At 49.6% G+C, this 17,180-nt stretch overlaps 1 protein-coding gene and 1 non-coding gene across 2 annotated transcripts; one reads left to right on the top strand and one right to left on the bottom strand.

The window, feature by feature from the left end:
• Positions 1 to 1,194: 1,194 nt before the first annotated feature.
• On the bottom strand, positions 1,195 to 14,522 carry LOC116579414 (zinc finger protein 28 homolog). The gene is made up of 8 exons (XM_032324820.1): positions 14,085 to 14,522; positions 13,493 to 13,584; positions 5,162 to 5,288; positions 4,899 to 4,994; positions 2,937 to 3,100; positions 2,216 to 2,330; positions 1,585 to 1,680; positions 1,195 to 1,351 (listed from the first exon to the last, which is right to left on the bottom strand). The coding sequence occupies exons 1-8, from the start codon at positions 14,302 to 14,304 to the stop codon at positions 1,281 to 1,283; spliced, it is 981 nt and encodes a 326-aa protein (XP_032180711.1). The 5' UTR covers positions 14,305 to 14,522; the 3' UTR covers positions 1,195 to 1,280.
• Positions 10,343 to 10,449, top strand: LOC116580413. Its single transcript, XR_004281648.1, has one exon. It is a non-coding gene; the product is annotated as a U6 spliceosomal RNA (small nuclear RNA).
• Positions 14,523 to 17,180: the final 2,658 nt, after the last annotated feature.

The following is a 17,180-nucleotide window of genomic DNA, read 5'->3' as shown; positions in this document are numbered from 1 at the left end:
TACAAACTGGGCTGAAATTCATTACAGGTAAAAACTGGGGAAAACCTAAATGCTCAAATGTCCTTTGTAAATCAGTGAAGTAAATTTGTATTCACTTATTGTAATACTACACAGCCATTAAAACAATGAAGTAAAACCACATATATCAAGTTTCTGAGAACAAAAATGGAAGGAGAGGGGCGCCTGGGTGGCTCAGTAGGTTAAAGCCTCTGCCTTCAGCTCAGGTCATGATCTTGGGGTCCTGGGATCGAGCCCCGCATCGGGCTCTCTACTCAGCAGGAAGCCTGCTTCCTCCTCTCTCTCTGCCTGCCTCTCTGCCTACTTGTGATCTTTGTGTGTCAAATAAATAAATAAAATCTTAAAAAAAAAAAAAAGAAAAGGATAAAGAGAATAAATGTAGAAATGGCATTCAATCTCTTTCACAATTAAAAAAGTAACTTTAGGATATAACCTTCCAACAAATAATAAACATTTTCATCAAAATAACCAGTGCTGGGAAGATGCAATTAATCCCACAGAGCAAGTTACAGAATCACTGCCAGTTGCAAAAAGCAAACAAAACATTGAGAGCCTAACAGATGTTCGCTTCCAGGGATGCAACAATTCCCCAAAGGTATAGTTTGCGCTTACATAAAGATTCCTGTCGCAAGCTCACTTTTAATACCAAAAATGTGAAGCGACCTCAGTGAACAGCGGGAGAGATGACACAGATACATGCGACAAACAGCTCTCTGTGTGACGGAACACACACTGCAATTCCAACCACGTGAAAAACGCGTGTTTTTCACAATGTGAAGCCTACGCTTGCTCAGCTAACGGACTATGACTACAGGTCATGGCTTTACATTCTGCTCCCAAACAGGTGATCAGATTACATTTCCTGTAAAAAATTTTCTAAATTTTCTAAAAATTTTCTAAAAAAATTTCTTCTTTCCCTTAGGTATCAATGTATATCAATCCCCCCAGGAGAAAAAAGAGGCAGAGATCCTGAACTTACATCTCTCCTGAACTTACATCTCTTGCTCTCCAGGACTGAGCTACTGGAGCTCAGTCCGCCCCTGCGCCTCTGCAATGCCCCACTGCAAAGTCTGCAAACTCTACTTCATCCATAACCATGTGTCATCCTCTCTACCAGACAGACCACTTACAAGTACAACATATGTGTAAATTCTCTCCTCCTCCAAGTACCTGCCAATGCCAAGCACAAGGGCTCCCTCAAATGACTTTCCGGTTGGGGTTCGTACAGGACTGGACGCATCGTCAAATAGGTGGGCTGGTGGTCACAAAGAACAGCTCAAAAGTACACTGGGGTCAGGACAGGGCATGCAGGGAACTGAGGCAACAGGAGTGGCTAAGAACAGGGAAAACATTACAGAGAATGAGCAATCACTAGAGAGAAGGCAGCAAAGGAGGAGGAAAGAGAGTCATGTGGAAACCCTAGACCTCCATCTCCTCTCTAGACCTGGAGGGCTTGGTAAAGTCCTGAGCATCCTTCCTGTCCGGGAGCGAGGACTGAGTTCTGCTGAGAGCTCGGATCTCTCCCCTGCCCCTGCTGGGCACAGCCCCCAGCCCTGCCGCACTCACCTGGGCACAGGCCCCTGGTCAGCTCTGTTCGCACCAGCCACGGCTCCCTCCCCTGCTCCAGCAGAGAGACCAAATCGGGTTTAGAAACACAGGGTCCTGCAGAGGGGCAGATAACAGGGTTCTGTCGCACACTTGACATTCTTAAATCAAGAACCAGTGTCTTGGTTCTGAGAGGAAAGTGTTTTATTACAGGAAGCAGAAAGAAAAGTGAGCAGCATCTGAGACACTGAAGACGCTGCCTCAAACATAATGAAGATGCCAACTTTCAGCTCTACAAACGTCAGATTCTTATCTCAGGAATCACGATAGAAATTTCGCCCAACACTTCAGCAGCCTCCTCCCTCCCCAACCTCTGCAGCCCAAAACTGACCAATGGGGCCCCAGGGTGGCTCAGTTGGTTAAGTGTCCGCCTTTGGCTCAGGTCACAACCCCGGGGTCCTGGGATCGAGTCCTGCACCAGGGTCCCTGCTCGTGGGGAGTCTGCTTCTCCCTCTCCCTCTGCCTCTCCCCCTGCTCATGCTCTAATAAAAAAATAAACAATCTTAAGACAAAACAGGACAAAACAAAAGCTGAGGAATGAAAGTGGCGGTGCCTGAAGACAGGTTCAGAATTAGGCGAGGGACACCCTTACCTACTGACCCCAGGTCACCATGGCTCTCCCATCTCACATTCTTACAGACGCTCTTCCGAGCTGGGTCCAGCTGCTGGGAGAAGTCTACAGCCACATTTGCGATGGCCACCAGGCCCTGAAATGGTACAAACACACTTCTTGCTCAAACGTGGCCACGAGCATGCAAAGGCTCTGGGGACGTATGTGAGGGGGCAACACGGGCAACGAATTCTGAGGTTCTGAGTGATAGAGGTCACCTAATGACTGGGCCTCGTCATATTGTCTATGTTTGGGAAACAAAAAAGGAGAAAAGATAGGAGAATCTGTTTCTGCCATGGAGAATCTGTAATTTTGCAGAAGAAAACAAAATTACAAGTAGCTGGAACTTCCTAACGCTGACCAAAGGCTTCCCCACTTCGACACGTCTGCAGGGTCTCCCTCTCTGACGTAATCTCTGATGAGAGGGGTGGGTTAAGATCCTGCTCAAAGACTTCTTAAGCCGTAGCATGTCCAATGTCTCTGATCAAGAGACTTGTTTGTGATTCGTTACAACTGAGTCGTCCCCCCCTTGTACTGTGCAGCAAGACTGCACGCTCTTCCTCCTGGAGGGATACTCTGCCTACAGGAAGCACCATACTCAGATGGAAACTTCTCCCAAACTCCCTTTGCTCATGGTCTCTCCCCTCAAAAAGGGTCTCTTTGGGAAGGATACTATGCCTTGACTAGAATTTATCTCACTTACGGGCTGCCTCTCGAACAGGGCACCATAATCCCAGTTTTCCCCTAAAATGGAACATTCCAGACTGTAGTTTGTGAGTCTCCCCATTATCACTGCCTGGGGTAACTTCTCTTTAGTGATGTCCTTCTTTGCAGGCAACTCCTTGATCTCTGGGACAATCTTCAAATCTGAAAGATATTAAGAAAAGAAGTTCTCTCCGTTATGCATTAATATGAAGAAAACTTCCAGAATGTAATCAGAGGAATTAAAATCCTCAAAAAATTATATTATGTCAAAAGCTTTTTTATATGACCAGCCAACCCTACATTCCCATATTTGTGTAGCTTTTATCCTAAAGGATACATTTATGAGCTGTCTCACCTAAATCTACAATGAAATATAGGTAAAATAAACAAAGAGGGAGGGGAGGCTTAAAAAGAAAATTGCTATATGAGCCTTATTTCAACATTATTAAGTAAAACTCACTTGGACTCTTTTCCCATTTTTCCAGGAAAAAATTCTTTTCTCCCTCTTTTTTAAACAATGCTTCTTTTATTACAATGCTAACTAACGAAAGTTCAAATCCCAGCCTTACAAGTGCAAGTTTTCATAATCAAGTAGAATCTTGGCAAGGAATGAAAGACTGACAGAAGAAAAAGCTATTTAGTTTTGTAAAACTCATTCGGGGGTGCCTGGGTGGCTCAGTTGTTAAGCTTCTGCCTCTGGCTCAGGTCATGATGCCTGGGTCCTGGGATCAAGGCCCTCATCGGGTTCCCTGCTTGGCGGGAAGCCTGCATCTCCCTCTCCCACTCCCCCTGATTCTGTTCCTTCTCTCACTGTGTCCCTCTCTGTCAAATAAATAAATAAATATAATCTTAAAAAAAACACAAAAAACAAAAAACAAAACTCATTCAGAAAACATGATTTAAATGTCAAATGGCAAAGTTTCACAGTTCTATATACTCTAGGACAAGCCATGAGAATTGGAAGTTCTGTGAGCGGCTTGTCCTGTTCTGTCAATACAAAGTCTTCCTTTGAAGTACGATTTCAAGGAAGACGTTTTACAAGAGTCTCAATTCTTCAGAAATGGCACCATCTCCTCTTGTGGTAACCTCCAAGAAAAGTCTGTAATTCTGACCCTGACCTTGACTGATTTGTTCCAGAAACAATGCTGTAATCGAAATAACTGTTTTCCCAAATGACAGAAATTTCATCACAACATCCTCAAGATCAGTCAAATCCGAACCCGCATTCTCTCCTGCTGAGAGCCAGTCACGCCACTGTCCGCTCCGCTCTGTGCCGGAAGGCCCACCTGCCCCAAACTGATGACAGCCCCACCCAGACCCGGCTCCGGACCTGCCGGTCTCCTTCTTGAGTTCTAATCCTTCTGCGGAAGGCTCTGCTCTCCTTCTTGTTTCTTTGGCTTGCAAGTGGGAGTGCTTTTTCCTCCTTGGTCCCTGTTCCTGTTCTCCGTGCACCGGATGGCAGTCTCTGCTCCACCCGAGGTGGCACGGATCCGCCCAGTCCCCCGGGGACACGGCTAATGCTTCAGGAGCTCGTGCTCTCCCACCAACCTGCACCTGACGGCCTTACTCAAAACTGACAACAAAAGTGAGCGAGAAAGTCTATACATGAAACAGTCACTTGATCAAAGAGAAAGAATATAAAAAAGACATCCGCATCAGCCAAGGATTGTTTAAACAAGAGACAGGATGATGCCAGCCTGAATGACAAGCGGTCTGAGAAGGAGCTGGAAAAATGGGATCCAAAGGAGGGGAAAGAAGTCCCGTTTTGGGCGGGGAGGGGGGGCAGCCAAGCTGGGAAGGAGGTGAGGCAGGATGAACACCTGGGGAGCCTGTGCTCAAAAGGCCTCAATTTCCCCTCCGGGCCTGGAGGCTTGGTTAGAGTCCACTGACAATCGAACATGGCTGAGGTCCTGAGCTGTGACCCACAGTGCCACCCCCTACAGTGGCCTCCCTTGCTCACCTGGGCACCGGCCTCTTGTCAACTTTCTCTTCGCCATCCAGGGCTCCTTCCTCTGTTCCAATGAGGAGATCATATCGGGCTTAGAAATGCAAAGTCCTAAGTACACAAGGAGAGGTAGAAGGGGGTCAGGCCGCAGGTCTGTGCAGACTCGGGCCACCGGGCTTGATGAAGGAGCAGCAGGGCCTGGTGCCAAAGGAGTAAAGGGCTCTGAGCTATAGCAGCAGCCAGGGAAGGGGGAGGAGTGGAGGCGGGGGCGCCCTTACCCAGCGACACCAGGTTCCTGTAGTTCTCCAGCATCACGGTCCGGTACAGAGTCCTCTGAGCAGAGCTCAGCCACTCCCACTCCTCCCGGGAGAAGTCTACGGCCACATCCCCAAATGTCACCAAGCTCTGAAAGGACAAAACCACATCCTTGCTCAGTCGACGCCCAAGCCCCCCTAGACCGGGGGGTTGTTATGGACCGAACTGTGTCCCCCAAATTCATATGTTGAAGTCTAACACCCAGTCCCTCAGAATGTGATTCATTTTGGCAAAAGGACCTTGGAAGAGGTGATTAAAAGTTAAATGAGGTCATGCGGCTGGGCCCTGATCCAATCTGACAGGCGTCCTTACAAGAAGAGGAGGAGACACCAGGGATGCGAGTGCACAGAGGGAAGGGCGTGTGGGGACACAGTGACAGTGCCACCATCTGCAAGCCAGAGAGAAGCCTCCGGGGAAACCACCCCCGCCAGCACCGTGATCTGCAACATCCAGCCCCACTGCAGACTGAGGCAGCAGCCTTCTGCAAGCACCTGGTGTGCTGCGCTGATGCACACAGGGCCTGAGGGCTGCCTCCTCCTTGCTTTGGGGGACAGACTAGCACACAAGGAGCGAGAGCCAGAGAAAAGAGAAAGACACCGAGATAGCCCGTCCTTGGAGGACTGGCAGTTTTGCGCAGCTGTACGCAGAGGAGAGCTATCTGACATCAATTCAGCACAACGAATAACGGAGGCTCCACTGCCCCACACACGAGAGCGACCGGAGCACTTAGCAGGAGGACACGCGTGTCACCTGGTCGGCACAAGAGTCAGAAGACCAATCTGAGGGTGAACCTTGACGGCACGAAGAACTCCACCTCGAAGTGGGTTCTAGGGAGTTCTGTTTCACTTCCAGTGTTCACCAGATGCTGAGCACGCACATCAATTAAAACAAAAACCCCAAAACTAAACTAAACCAACAAAATTCTCTTTTTTCCCAAAATAAAGATGAGTGTTTAATAAGAATGAAAAATACTACACGGGCGCCTGGGTGGCTCAGTTGTTAAATGTCTGCCTTCAGCTCAGGTCCTGATCCCAGAGTCCTGGGTTCGAGCCCCGCAACAGGCTCCCTGCTCAGCGGGGAGCCTGCTTCTCCCTCTCCCACTCCCCCTGCTTGTGTTCCCTCCCTTGCTGTGTCTGTCAAATGAATAAAATCTTTTTAAAATAAATAAATAAGTAAAATCTTAAAATTCTGATACATCCCTCTGGATGGAGATGACCAGCTGCCCGCAAATTCTAAAAGGCCACACCGAGATCCCGAAGCAAGGAAAGTCTGGGCTACCCTGAGGCTGCAGCCGCGGGCAGCCCCCGCTGCTGGCCCTGCCGTCTAAGCTGCTTCAGCTCCGTCCTGGCTCCCAACTGTGAAGTGGAAAAATCAGCAAAACCTCCCAGACCGTGGCCCGAATGGCGCACCCCGCACGCCGCCCTCAGGATGTGCAAGGCGCCATGTAGTGCGGATGCATGTCAGCTACCACGTGGCTGACCGCCCGAACTCTCCGGAAACCAAAGTCCCTTTGAGGTTCCTTTGAACCGAACTGTGTAAAGATGAGTCCAAAGGGCCTGTAAATGGCATCCGGACTGGCGTGAAGACAGGAAGCTCCTGACACAAGTCCCCCAGTCCCCACACCCGAAGACACCTGCTGACATGTGCACAAAGCAGCCAAGACCCCCGCAGCCCGAGCCTCCAGCAAGCGACACGCTCCCAGGCCGACTGGAGCGAGCAAGTGGGTGGTCACCGCACGGCCCAGACAGCCGATGGGACATGGGGACATGGCGACGCGACGCGTGGGCCAAATGAGCAGCGCGAGGCCTTTCGCCCGGCAGCCCGAGCCCAGCTGCGCCGGCGGGTCCCTGTCTCCGGCTCCGACGACCGTGCACGCCTCGGTGGCACCTCCGAGCACACAGAAGCACCGGGATTTCAGGGCCGACGCGGGGCGGAAGGAGCCGGACGCCGAGCAAACAACTCGTGCTCGTACCCACACGCGGGAGCCGGACTCCTGGCGCCTCCACAAGCAGAGGATAGAATGGTGGCTGCCAGGGCAGGGGGAGGAGATGTGGAGGTGACGGTCAGAGGGGACAGTTTCGTTCTGCAGGATGTGGGTACAGCCTCCGGCCTACAGAGAACGGTACGAGGTTACATCCTTACAGCTGCTAAGAGGGTAGGTCTTATGTCAAGTATTCTTGCTGTCAATAATAAAAATAATAATAATAATAATGGGAGGAGGAGGAAACTTTGGAAGGTGAGGAATAAGTGTCTGGTTTTGATGGCGGTGAGAGTCTCACCAGCATATACTCACCCTCGAGCTCACCAAGTGGCACACATGGACACCTGCCGCTTCCTATGTGTCAATCGTACCTCAATCAAGTGGCTTAAAAACAAACAAACAGGAGCACCTGGGGGGCTCAGTGGGTTAAAGCCTCTGCCTTCGGCTCAGGTCATGGTCCCGGGGTCCTGGGATCGAGCCCCACATTGGGCTCTCTGCTAAGCAGGAAGCCTGCTTCCCCTTCTCTCTCTCTGCCTGCCTCTCTGCCTACTTGTGATCTCTCTGTGTCAAATAAATAAATAAAATCTTTAAACAAACAAAAACCCATAACAATTTCTTTTTTTTTTAATATTTTTTTTATTTAAGTAGTCTGTATCCCCAATGTGGTGCTTGAACTCACAACCCTGGGATCAAGAGTCGTATGCTCTTCTGACTGAGCCAGCCGGATGCCCCCCAAAAACCCATTTCAGTGCAAATATTTTCAACTGGTTCAAAGGGATAGGTGCTCAGACACATACTACTTCTATGTTTTATTCTGACCTGATTCTAAAAGCCGGTTTCTCACAGATTCCAGCCTTACAGTCCTATCAGCATGCTCCTTGCCTGGCCAAGTCTTGTACTTACTTATTTCAGATATTCAAAATCTTTTCAGATGTTCTTTACCAAATGAAACATTATATAAAATACAATACATAGATTATATACAAAATGCCTTTCTAAAATCTATAGCATCTTCACAACATCTTTACAATAACTTTATAAATAGTCTGTTGGTGCAAGAGAAAATGGTGCCCAATTTTCTTGCATTTGTTACTATTTCGTCGTTGGTAAGAAAACTGGAATTTGGAGCCCCTACTACACAGAAGAGTAAAAGTTCCAAAATTTTCTCATACTTGGCAACACAGTTTTTTGAGAGTCTTTTTTTTTCTTAACAAGAAATGTCCCCTTCTCTACCTCTCTCCTTCTGTGTTCCAGAGGGACCTAGCATGAACCGAGTATGTGTAACCTTCCAAGTAAGGAAGACAAGTAAGGCAGTTTCTCACTTTAAACAGACTTGCCCTTTAGATAGAGAATCAGTGACTTCTGGGAGCACCTGGGTGGCTCAGTCAGTTAACTGTCTGTCTTTGGCTCAGGTCATGACCCCAGAGTCCTGGGATCGAACCCGCATTGGGGTCCCTACTGAGGAGGGAGTCTGTTTCTCCCTCTGCTCCTCCTGGGGGTGCCCGCACCCTCTCACTCATGTGCACTCTCTCTCAAATAAACAAATAAAAAATCTTTTTTTTTTTTTAAACCTACTCTTTTTTTTTTTTTTTTTAAGATTTTATTTATTTACTTGACAGATCACAAGTAGGCAGAGAGGCAGGCAGAGAGAGAGGGGAGGAAGCAGGCTCCCTGCAGAGCAGAGAGCCTGATGCGGGGCTCGATCCCAGGACCCTGGGATCATGACCTGAGCCGAAGGCAGAGGCTTTAACCCACTGAGCCACCGAGGAGCCCCCAAATAAAATCTTTTGAAAAAAAGAAAAAAAATGTAAATGCAACTACTTAAAGAAAAAAAAAGAACCAATGACTTCTGTTCATGCTATGGTCTGAATGTCTGCATCCCCCCAAAATCCATACTTTGGAATCCTAATGCCTAGTGTGACGGCATTTGGAGGTGGGGCCTTTTGGAAGGCCCTCTGGTCACGAGGGTGAATCCTCTTTAATGGTCTTAGTGTCCTTATAAAAGAGACCCCCCCCACTCCCCCCCAGCACCTTAGCTCCTTCCTCCGTAGGAGGACGTGGAGAGAGGGCGCCAGCCATGAAACAGGAAGCGGTCCGCACCAGCCAGCACACACCATCAGCCAAACCCACCATCCTGCTTTTCTCCAGCCTCCAGGACTCTGAGAAATAAAGGTCCATGGCGCATCAGCCGCGCAGTCCGTGCTGGTCTGTGATGGCAGCTGGGACAGACCAGGAGAGCCAGCAAATGCCTCTTACTGGGAACAGGAGCGATTACCACTCACAGCACTTGGAACATTACAGACACAATTCTATAGGCTTATACACAAGCTGACTCGACCCCCCAACCCTGACGGTTGGTCCCAGCACTGCTCCCACTTCAGAGATGAGGAAACCAAGAGCAGTAACTTGCCCACGATCACCCAGTCAACTGCAGGGCCAAGACTCTGAACCCAGCGGTCTGGCTCCACAGTCCACACTTGTAACCTCTACATCAGGGGCCAGCAACATCTTTGTGTACAAGGCCAGAGGGCAAATATTTTAGGCCTCAGAGGCCAGACGGCCTCTGCAACAGAGACTGAACCCTGCCCTTGCCACATGAGAGCTGCCACAGACCACGGCTAAACCATGTGTGTGCCACGCTCCAGGGAGACTTCATCCATGGGCACCAAGATGTACACTTACGTAATTTCACAGATGACACCATATTTTCATTTTTTTCAGTTGCTGAGAAACGTGACTGTCATCTGTTGCTCATGGGCTATGGGAAAAAAAAGGCGGTATGCCAGAGCGGGCCAGTTTGCCAGCTCCTTCCAGCACCATGGATCACCACGTTACTGGGCATCACCTGAGGGGCTGGCCCGTAAACTTCTAAATGACAACGAGACCAGGATGCTGACAGCCAACACCTACTGAGATCTCACTGTAGGCCATGCACCTTTATGTTTTTCTTGGCACTTTACGTGCATTCACTTAATCCTTCAACGAACCACATTAAGCCAGTACCATTATCATCCCCATTTTTACAAGTGAAGAAAATGTGGTTATTTACGTTGCCCTGAGGTTACATAGTGATTAAATGCGAACCCTAGCATCGGAACCCAGGCAGCCTGGCTCCTTTGCCACGCAGGACACCAGCAGGCCCCTATTAAAACGCTCTACTCTCGTGCTCGCTTCGGCAGCACATATACTAAAATTGGAACGATACAGAGAAGATTAGCATGGCCCCTGCGCAAGGATGACACGCAAATTCGTGAAGCGTTCCATATTTTTAAAAAAAAAAAAAAAAAAAAAAAAAAAAAAAAAAAAAAAAAAAAAAAAAAAACGCTCTACTCTGACAACAGCCATCATGCTTGCCATCCATTCACCCTGATGACGAAACAAGACCCACTGGGCAACATGGCTTTCAGATAGAACAAATTTTCTCCAACTCATGTCCCAATCAACCCTCTTTATTCAAAGGTACGCGAACCACCCTCGACGGAGCACGTCCTACTCTTATTCCCATTGTCAGCGTGGACATGCGCAAACTTCCCAAAGAGTTTTACAACATCACACTACACCAGAGAGAAAACATAATGGTAAATCCAGTGTAAGAATTTAATCTGGTGATCTTACTCTTAATCTTAATAAAGACAGAGACAAGGAGATTAAAGGCAAATAGAAAACAAAAGCAATTCTATCTTTACACAAAAATACTTTATGTTAATACTTCATAGGAAAAGAATGAAAGCCTTTTATAAGAAAAAAATGCACTAAAGAAGTTTCTCTTTGGTTCAAGTCAATTAATTTTTAAGGCACCTGAATGAACAGGTAATTTTTTCTATTTGGTGAAGTCTACTCTTTTTACACCATAAATTCTAGCTTCTGAGGCTCTACCCCTGTCCCATCTAAATAAAACTTTTAAAGTATTCTGATTTAGGGCGCCTGGGTGGCTCAGTGGGTTAAGCCGCTGCCTTTGGCTCGGGTCATGATCTCGGGGTCCCGGGATCAAGTCCCGCATCGGGCTCTCTGCTCAGCGGGGAGCCTGCTTCCTCCTCTCTCTCTCTGCCTCTCTGCCTACTTGTCATCTCTGTCAAATAAATAAATAAAATCTTTAAAAAAAAAAAATAAAATAAAGTATTCTGATTTCATGTCAGTTTAATAAACTTTAATCCACAAAGTAAAAACTTCTAGGAATGTATTCATAGGAAATGATCAGGGATAAAGCACACTTCCAGGTATAAAAGTGATTACCGTAATACTATATTAAATAGCAAAACACTGGCTACAAGAGACGCTCACACATTCCTCTACCAAATATTTTTTGAATCAGGACTCGCAGCTGAAACTGTCCAAAATCCCTGCCTGTTTCAAGTGTACCTGGAGCAGAAAAGCAGATGTATTAAGTAAATGTACTAGATGTTGAAATGTGCAGAGTTTAAAAAAGGAGTAATGCAGAGAAGAAGATGTGAGGAATTTGGGTGGGAGTCTTTGAAGCTACAGATAGAAGGTTCGGGAAAATGAGAAGGCAATTTTCAAGGAAGCAAAGTGAGTGATGGAGGAGGATGGAAAATGTGAGAGGTCCAGAGGACCAGGTCTTGTGGGGCCCTGTCAGCACATGAAGGATGTGGCCTTCATTCAGGGAAGCCACCGAAGGGTTCTGAGCAGAGAGCAACGCAGCAGTTAGAACAGAGCCTGCCTGGCTGCAGGCCTGGGACACGACTGCGGGAGCATATGTAGAAGCAGGAAGTCATGGGAGCAGAGTTGAGGGGCCGACTGTAGGATAATAAGGACCGGACAGCGACAGAGGAGTGGGCACGATGATAATTGTCAGGCTGGGAATACAGCATGAAAACAGTGCTGACAGGGTCTGCAATGAGGCAAACATGGGCGGCAGGGAGAGAGAGACAAGAACGAGAGAGCTTCTGCTTGAACAACTGACAGCATGACACTGCCACGGCCAGAGCCAGAGACAGCTGCGGGAGCAGCCAGGTGGGGGCAACTGCCGATGGCAGATGTGAATGTGTTAGGTCTGAACTACCTGCTCGACATTCAAGAGGAGTCAAGTTGGATGCACTGGCTTGGAGCTCAGAGGCCTGTGGCCGAGTTTTTATAGATGAGAACGGGCAGACCTCCTCAGGGGAATGTGGGCAGAGAGACGAGAACTGAGAGCCAAGAACACCAGCCTGAGGCACACTGACAGTTGTAGGTCTGGGAGATGAGGAAACCAGCAGTGAAAACTGAGACGCCAGAAAGGTGGAAGGAAGGCTAGATGCCTGCTGTGCTCTACAAGTCAAGGGGACAAAGGGTCCCACTGAAGAGCAAGGAATGAGCTATTTCAAGGGTGGGCAGGCACCTGTCTTTGTAAATAAAGTTTTATTGGAACACAGCCCTGCCATGCATTCACATATTGTCTGCGACTGCTTCTGCTCTAGACGGCAGAGTGGAACAGCCGCAGCAGAGACCTTACGGCCTGCAAAGCCTAAAACATTCACTTCCTAGCCCTTTACAGTGAAAGTCGGCCAACCCCTGAGCTACCTCAAATGCCAGTGAGAGCCAAAAAAGACTGAGGACTGGACAGAGCATCTGGTAAGGTGGCAATTACTGGTAACCTGCTTAAAGTAGTCTGGGTGGGCCAAGTGGAACCTGGTTCATTTATGAGACACAGAGGAAGAAACAAACAAAACTATCTGTTAGCATTTTAAGAAGCCACCCGATCAAGTGAGATACAGACAACTTCTCACACCGCACCAGCACCGCTCTTCTCTCTTCTGCCTGCCAAACATCCCCTTCTCCCTTCAAACCACGGCTGCAACATCACCGCCTTGGGGAAGAGCCTCCGCCCTTCCCTCACAGGCAGCTAGAAGCCAAGAGCTCCTCTAGTCAGCTCTCACCTGCACTTGAGAACCTTGTTTGCTTCCACAACTCTCCAACAGGCTGTGAGCTCCTTGAGCGCAGGGACTGGGGCTCAGTCATCCGTGTCTCCAAGGACTGGCACCAAGTAGATACCAAACCCACGGTATAGCACAAGCAGCTGTCATGCTTGCCCCAAGAGCACGTTTCAGCTCCACCAGAGTCCCTCTGAGAAAAGTGGCACAGCGAGGGGCTGAATCACTTCACCAACGAAGAATGAACACCGAATGGGATGAAGAGGAAGCAGGGAGGGAGGCCCTGGGCTACCCCTGTAGCCCATCACTCACCAGAATGTGAGGAAATGGGAACCAGCTCCCAGGACAGGTCTCTTAAACTGAAAACTTTTAAAAGAAAATAAACATTATTAAGTCCTGAAAAGCAAGACTGCACTTCAGAGAGGAGAGTGGAAATGCCAACTCACCTGAGACATGGCTCTTAGTTCAGCTCTTGTCCCTGCTGCCTCCTGTTTCTGCCTCTTCTCCTGGAGAAGGGCAGTGTCCCTGTAAGGAAGAGCTGGGGGAAGAGAAAGGAGTCGCTGGAGAGCGAGTCTACACCACGCTCCTGACCACCAGGCTGGAAATGGTCTCTTCCGGCTGCGTGTTCAACCAGGGCCGTAAATCAGAAAGGGCGTCAACAGGTGGAGAACCGAACGCTCGGGGACGAAAGGATGGGACCAATTTTGGAGGCACTGATCTGTCCACAAATGCCACTCCACCGAGGGACTGCCACGGCGGGAGAGGGGTTTCTTTCTCTGGGAGCATGAAACAGGATGGTGTGGGGTCAGGCTGACCCTGGGCGAGTCACGGTCCCTCCCGGCACCGCTGCAGGATGCGGGGACTCAGGGTAAACTTGGAAACCCTGCATTCCTCCGACCAGCCAGCCTCAGAGCCCGGGGACAACCACTCACCAGCACAGGGGCCCGAGCGGCCCTGTGCCCCAAGACCGCACTGCCCCCGCGTTCTGAGGGCGTGAATTCGCCCCAGTCCCCAGCCCCGACCACCTGTCACCCTCACCTCGGTTCTCAGGCCCCGCGGTCACCACTCCTCGTTGGCCTCTGAAGGGGGAGCCATTTCTCGCGCGCGGCCTTCCCCGGCCAGGGCGGGCGAAGGCAGCCGGGGTCCCCGCAGTCCGGCCTCGGCCCCCCCCGGGCTTTGTGCGGGGAGCGCCGCGCCGCGGTGGGGACCCCCGCCCGCGGGCCCGCGCGCCCCTGCCCGCACTCGCCACCGCCTGCATGTCGGCGCGGCGAGCTGGCTCTTTCCCTCCACCCACCGCGGGCGCGCCCCGCCCCGCGCCACCCCGCCCCGCGCCTACCACCGCCGCCGAGGCCCCGACCCCGCCAGCCGCCTGAACCCGGGCCCGGGGCCGCCACCGGAAGTGGGCGTGGGCGGCCACCGCAACGACCCCTGGGAAGCGTAGTCCCGGCCAGGGCGGCGGCAGGACTGAGCGGAGCGCAGGCCTCAGTGCGCCGGCCCTCCCCGGGCCCACACAGCGTCCGCCGTCTCCCTTAAGGGCCGGCTGCCTCCGGCTCTTCGGGACCGCTGCCTCCGGGTGGCTGTGGACACCCGGCCCGAGCCTGACCGGAAGTACAGGCCTCCCGACGGACAGACAGCGCCCCACGGGCTTCTGGGAGTCGGTGCCGGGTTAGGATGCGCGCAGGCGCGGTTCCAAGACGGGGGCGGGGCTGACGGCGAGGGGCGGGGCCGCAGGGCTGAAGTGGGCTGAAGTGGGCGGTGCTAGGGCGCGGCAGGTGGCTTGCTCCTCTGGTACGCGTCCCACGGGTGTTCCCGCCAACCGAGTGAGAGGACGCGCGCGCCGAAGGGCAGCGCTGGGGCCTTGTCGGTGTCCACAGTGTGGTTGTGCTGGGGGCGTGTGAGCACAACTTGCCTTCGCGTCCGATTCGCTGCGCACCTCTGACCCCAGGTGGGTCCCCATGTCCCTGGACACTCGGGCCTATCCAGTCCCCCCACGTCCGTCCTCCAGATGCCACTGCCCCTGCGCCTGTGGGTCCTGCACCTGCACGGCCTAACCCCAAAGTCGGGGCTAGTTCCCACCTATCACTCTCATAGATCGCTGCCCAGACTGTAGTCACAAATGCCACCACTCACCTCGTGACTTTTTAAAAATCTGCTGCATAACCTTCATCGTTATCTGGGTTAACTGGTGTTTTTCCACATTTACGTGTTGAGGGCCAGTCTTACCAGAGCCGTACAGGTGCCCAGGTCTTCTATATCTTGGTTGCAGTAGTTAGAGGACTGTAGGAATTTGTCAAAATAGAATTCTAGGGGGCGCCTGGGTGGCTCAGTGGGTTAAGCGGCTGCCTTCGGCTCGGGTCATGATCTCAGGGTCCTGGGATCGAGCCCCGCATCGGGCTCTCTGCTCAGCGGGGAGCCTGCTTCTCACTCTCTCTCTGTCTGCCTCTCTGCCTGCTTGTGATCTGTCAAATAAATAAAATCATTAAAAAAAAAATAGAATTCTACACCTAAAGTGATTATGTTTTACTGTACTAGCTTTTAAAAACTCATGAAACTTTACACTTAACCTCCTTAAATATTTTCTCATTAAAAATAAAGTTGTAAAGCCTTCACTGGCATAGAACTGAATTTAAAACACTTGAATTAAAAGACTTTCTTTGAATTAATAAAATGGCACTGGCTGGGGAGGGAGCTTAATTTTGAAGCAGCAAATAGAAAACCATGGGTAGAGAATATAACCTGTTCTTTTCTTTCAGAAACTGGCCTTGGGGTTATGATTGGTGTGTAAGACTTCTCTTTCACTTTATATAATGCCGGACTTCTCCTAGGCTTGATCAACATCTGACCCAAACCATCAATGGCCTGGGTGGTATCACAAGTGTCTTCCATTTCCACTTACCATTTACCATTGTACAATGCAGTTCAAGAAGGTGGACTGTCCCTAATACTCCCAAGCCCCAATATCCTATTTATTCTTGCCTGTCAGGATTAGTCACTGTAGCTTTTTTATCCTTCTAGTGGCAGGAGACATATGGAATGGACAGAGGTCATTTGGCCTTCATTGCAGCCATTGTCGTTCCTGATCTGAAGACTTCCTCCCAGGACTAAAACCTTTACACAAGCATAACTCAGAACTGGGAGACAGAAACTAACAATTTTGAACATGGAACATTATACCCAGACATGGCAATTAGCACAAGGAAATGCCCCAACCATGTTTTTCCAGTAACTTTGTAGAGCAACCCCACCCCACCCCTGCATTTTAACTTTCTAAAACCAACCACTATGTTTTTTCCCTTCTTTTCAAAAAATCTGCTCTCCTGATGACAAGAGCTTAAAATGGCCAGGTGACATTCAGCTTCTGATTTAATGACACCATTACTGTTTGCCATAATGGAAGAATTCCTCCATTCGACGCTAAAAACAAAACTCCATATCACCGGAACCCAGAAGCATGAGATAAAGAACCAAAAGTTTATATGTTTTTTTTAGATTTTATTTATTTGACAGAGAGAAATCACAAGTAGACAGACAGACAGGCAGAGAGAGAGAGAGAGAGAGGAAAGCAGGCTCCCCGCTGAGCAGAGAGCCCGATGCGGGACTCAATCCCAGGACCCTGAGATCATGACCTGAGCCGAAGGCAGCAGCTTAACCCATTGAGCCACCCAGGCGCCCAAGAACCAAAAGTTTTAACGTGGGTCCTTCAGCATAGACCTACCCTTTCTTTAGGATTTTTAATCCACTCCTAATTAAAAGTGTCATTAAGTGAAAAACTGTTCAAAAGGAAAAAATTTCCACTATGTTTAATATAAAAACGATGAGGCTTTTACATCCCAACCCTAAGTACACAATTTTTGCCAATAGAAAAATAGATCAACTGAACAATGAACACAAGCTTATGAGAGTAAGAGATATTGAGAGCAACAAATACAGTTAACACATAAAATGTAACATGATGAAGACTCGTTGTACTTGCTGGAGTGGAAATAAAAGACTTAGTGGGTGGTGGTACAAAGGAGTCTTTTTTTTTTTTTTTCCCCAGGAAGAACACTCCTCTTTCTGCTCCTCCCTCAGTGTTTTGGCCTTTGGGAGGGCCATGAGGTTATCTTGCACATTTCTGCTTATGAGTAGTCATGT

The sequence above is a fragment of the Mustela erminea genome, chromosome 19 (assembly GCF_009829155.1).
Source record: "Mustela erminea isolate mMusErm1 chromosome 19, mMusErm1.Pri, whole genome shotgun sequence".
In the NCBI taxonomy this organism is placed as follows: Eukaryota; Metazoa; Chordata; class Mammalia; order Carnivora; family Mustelidae; genus Mustela; species Mustela erminea.
This window is presented reverse-complemented; position numbering and strand designations above follow the sequence as displayed.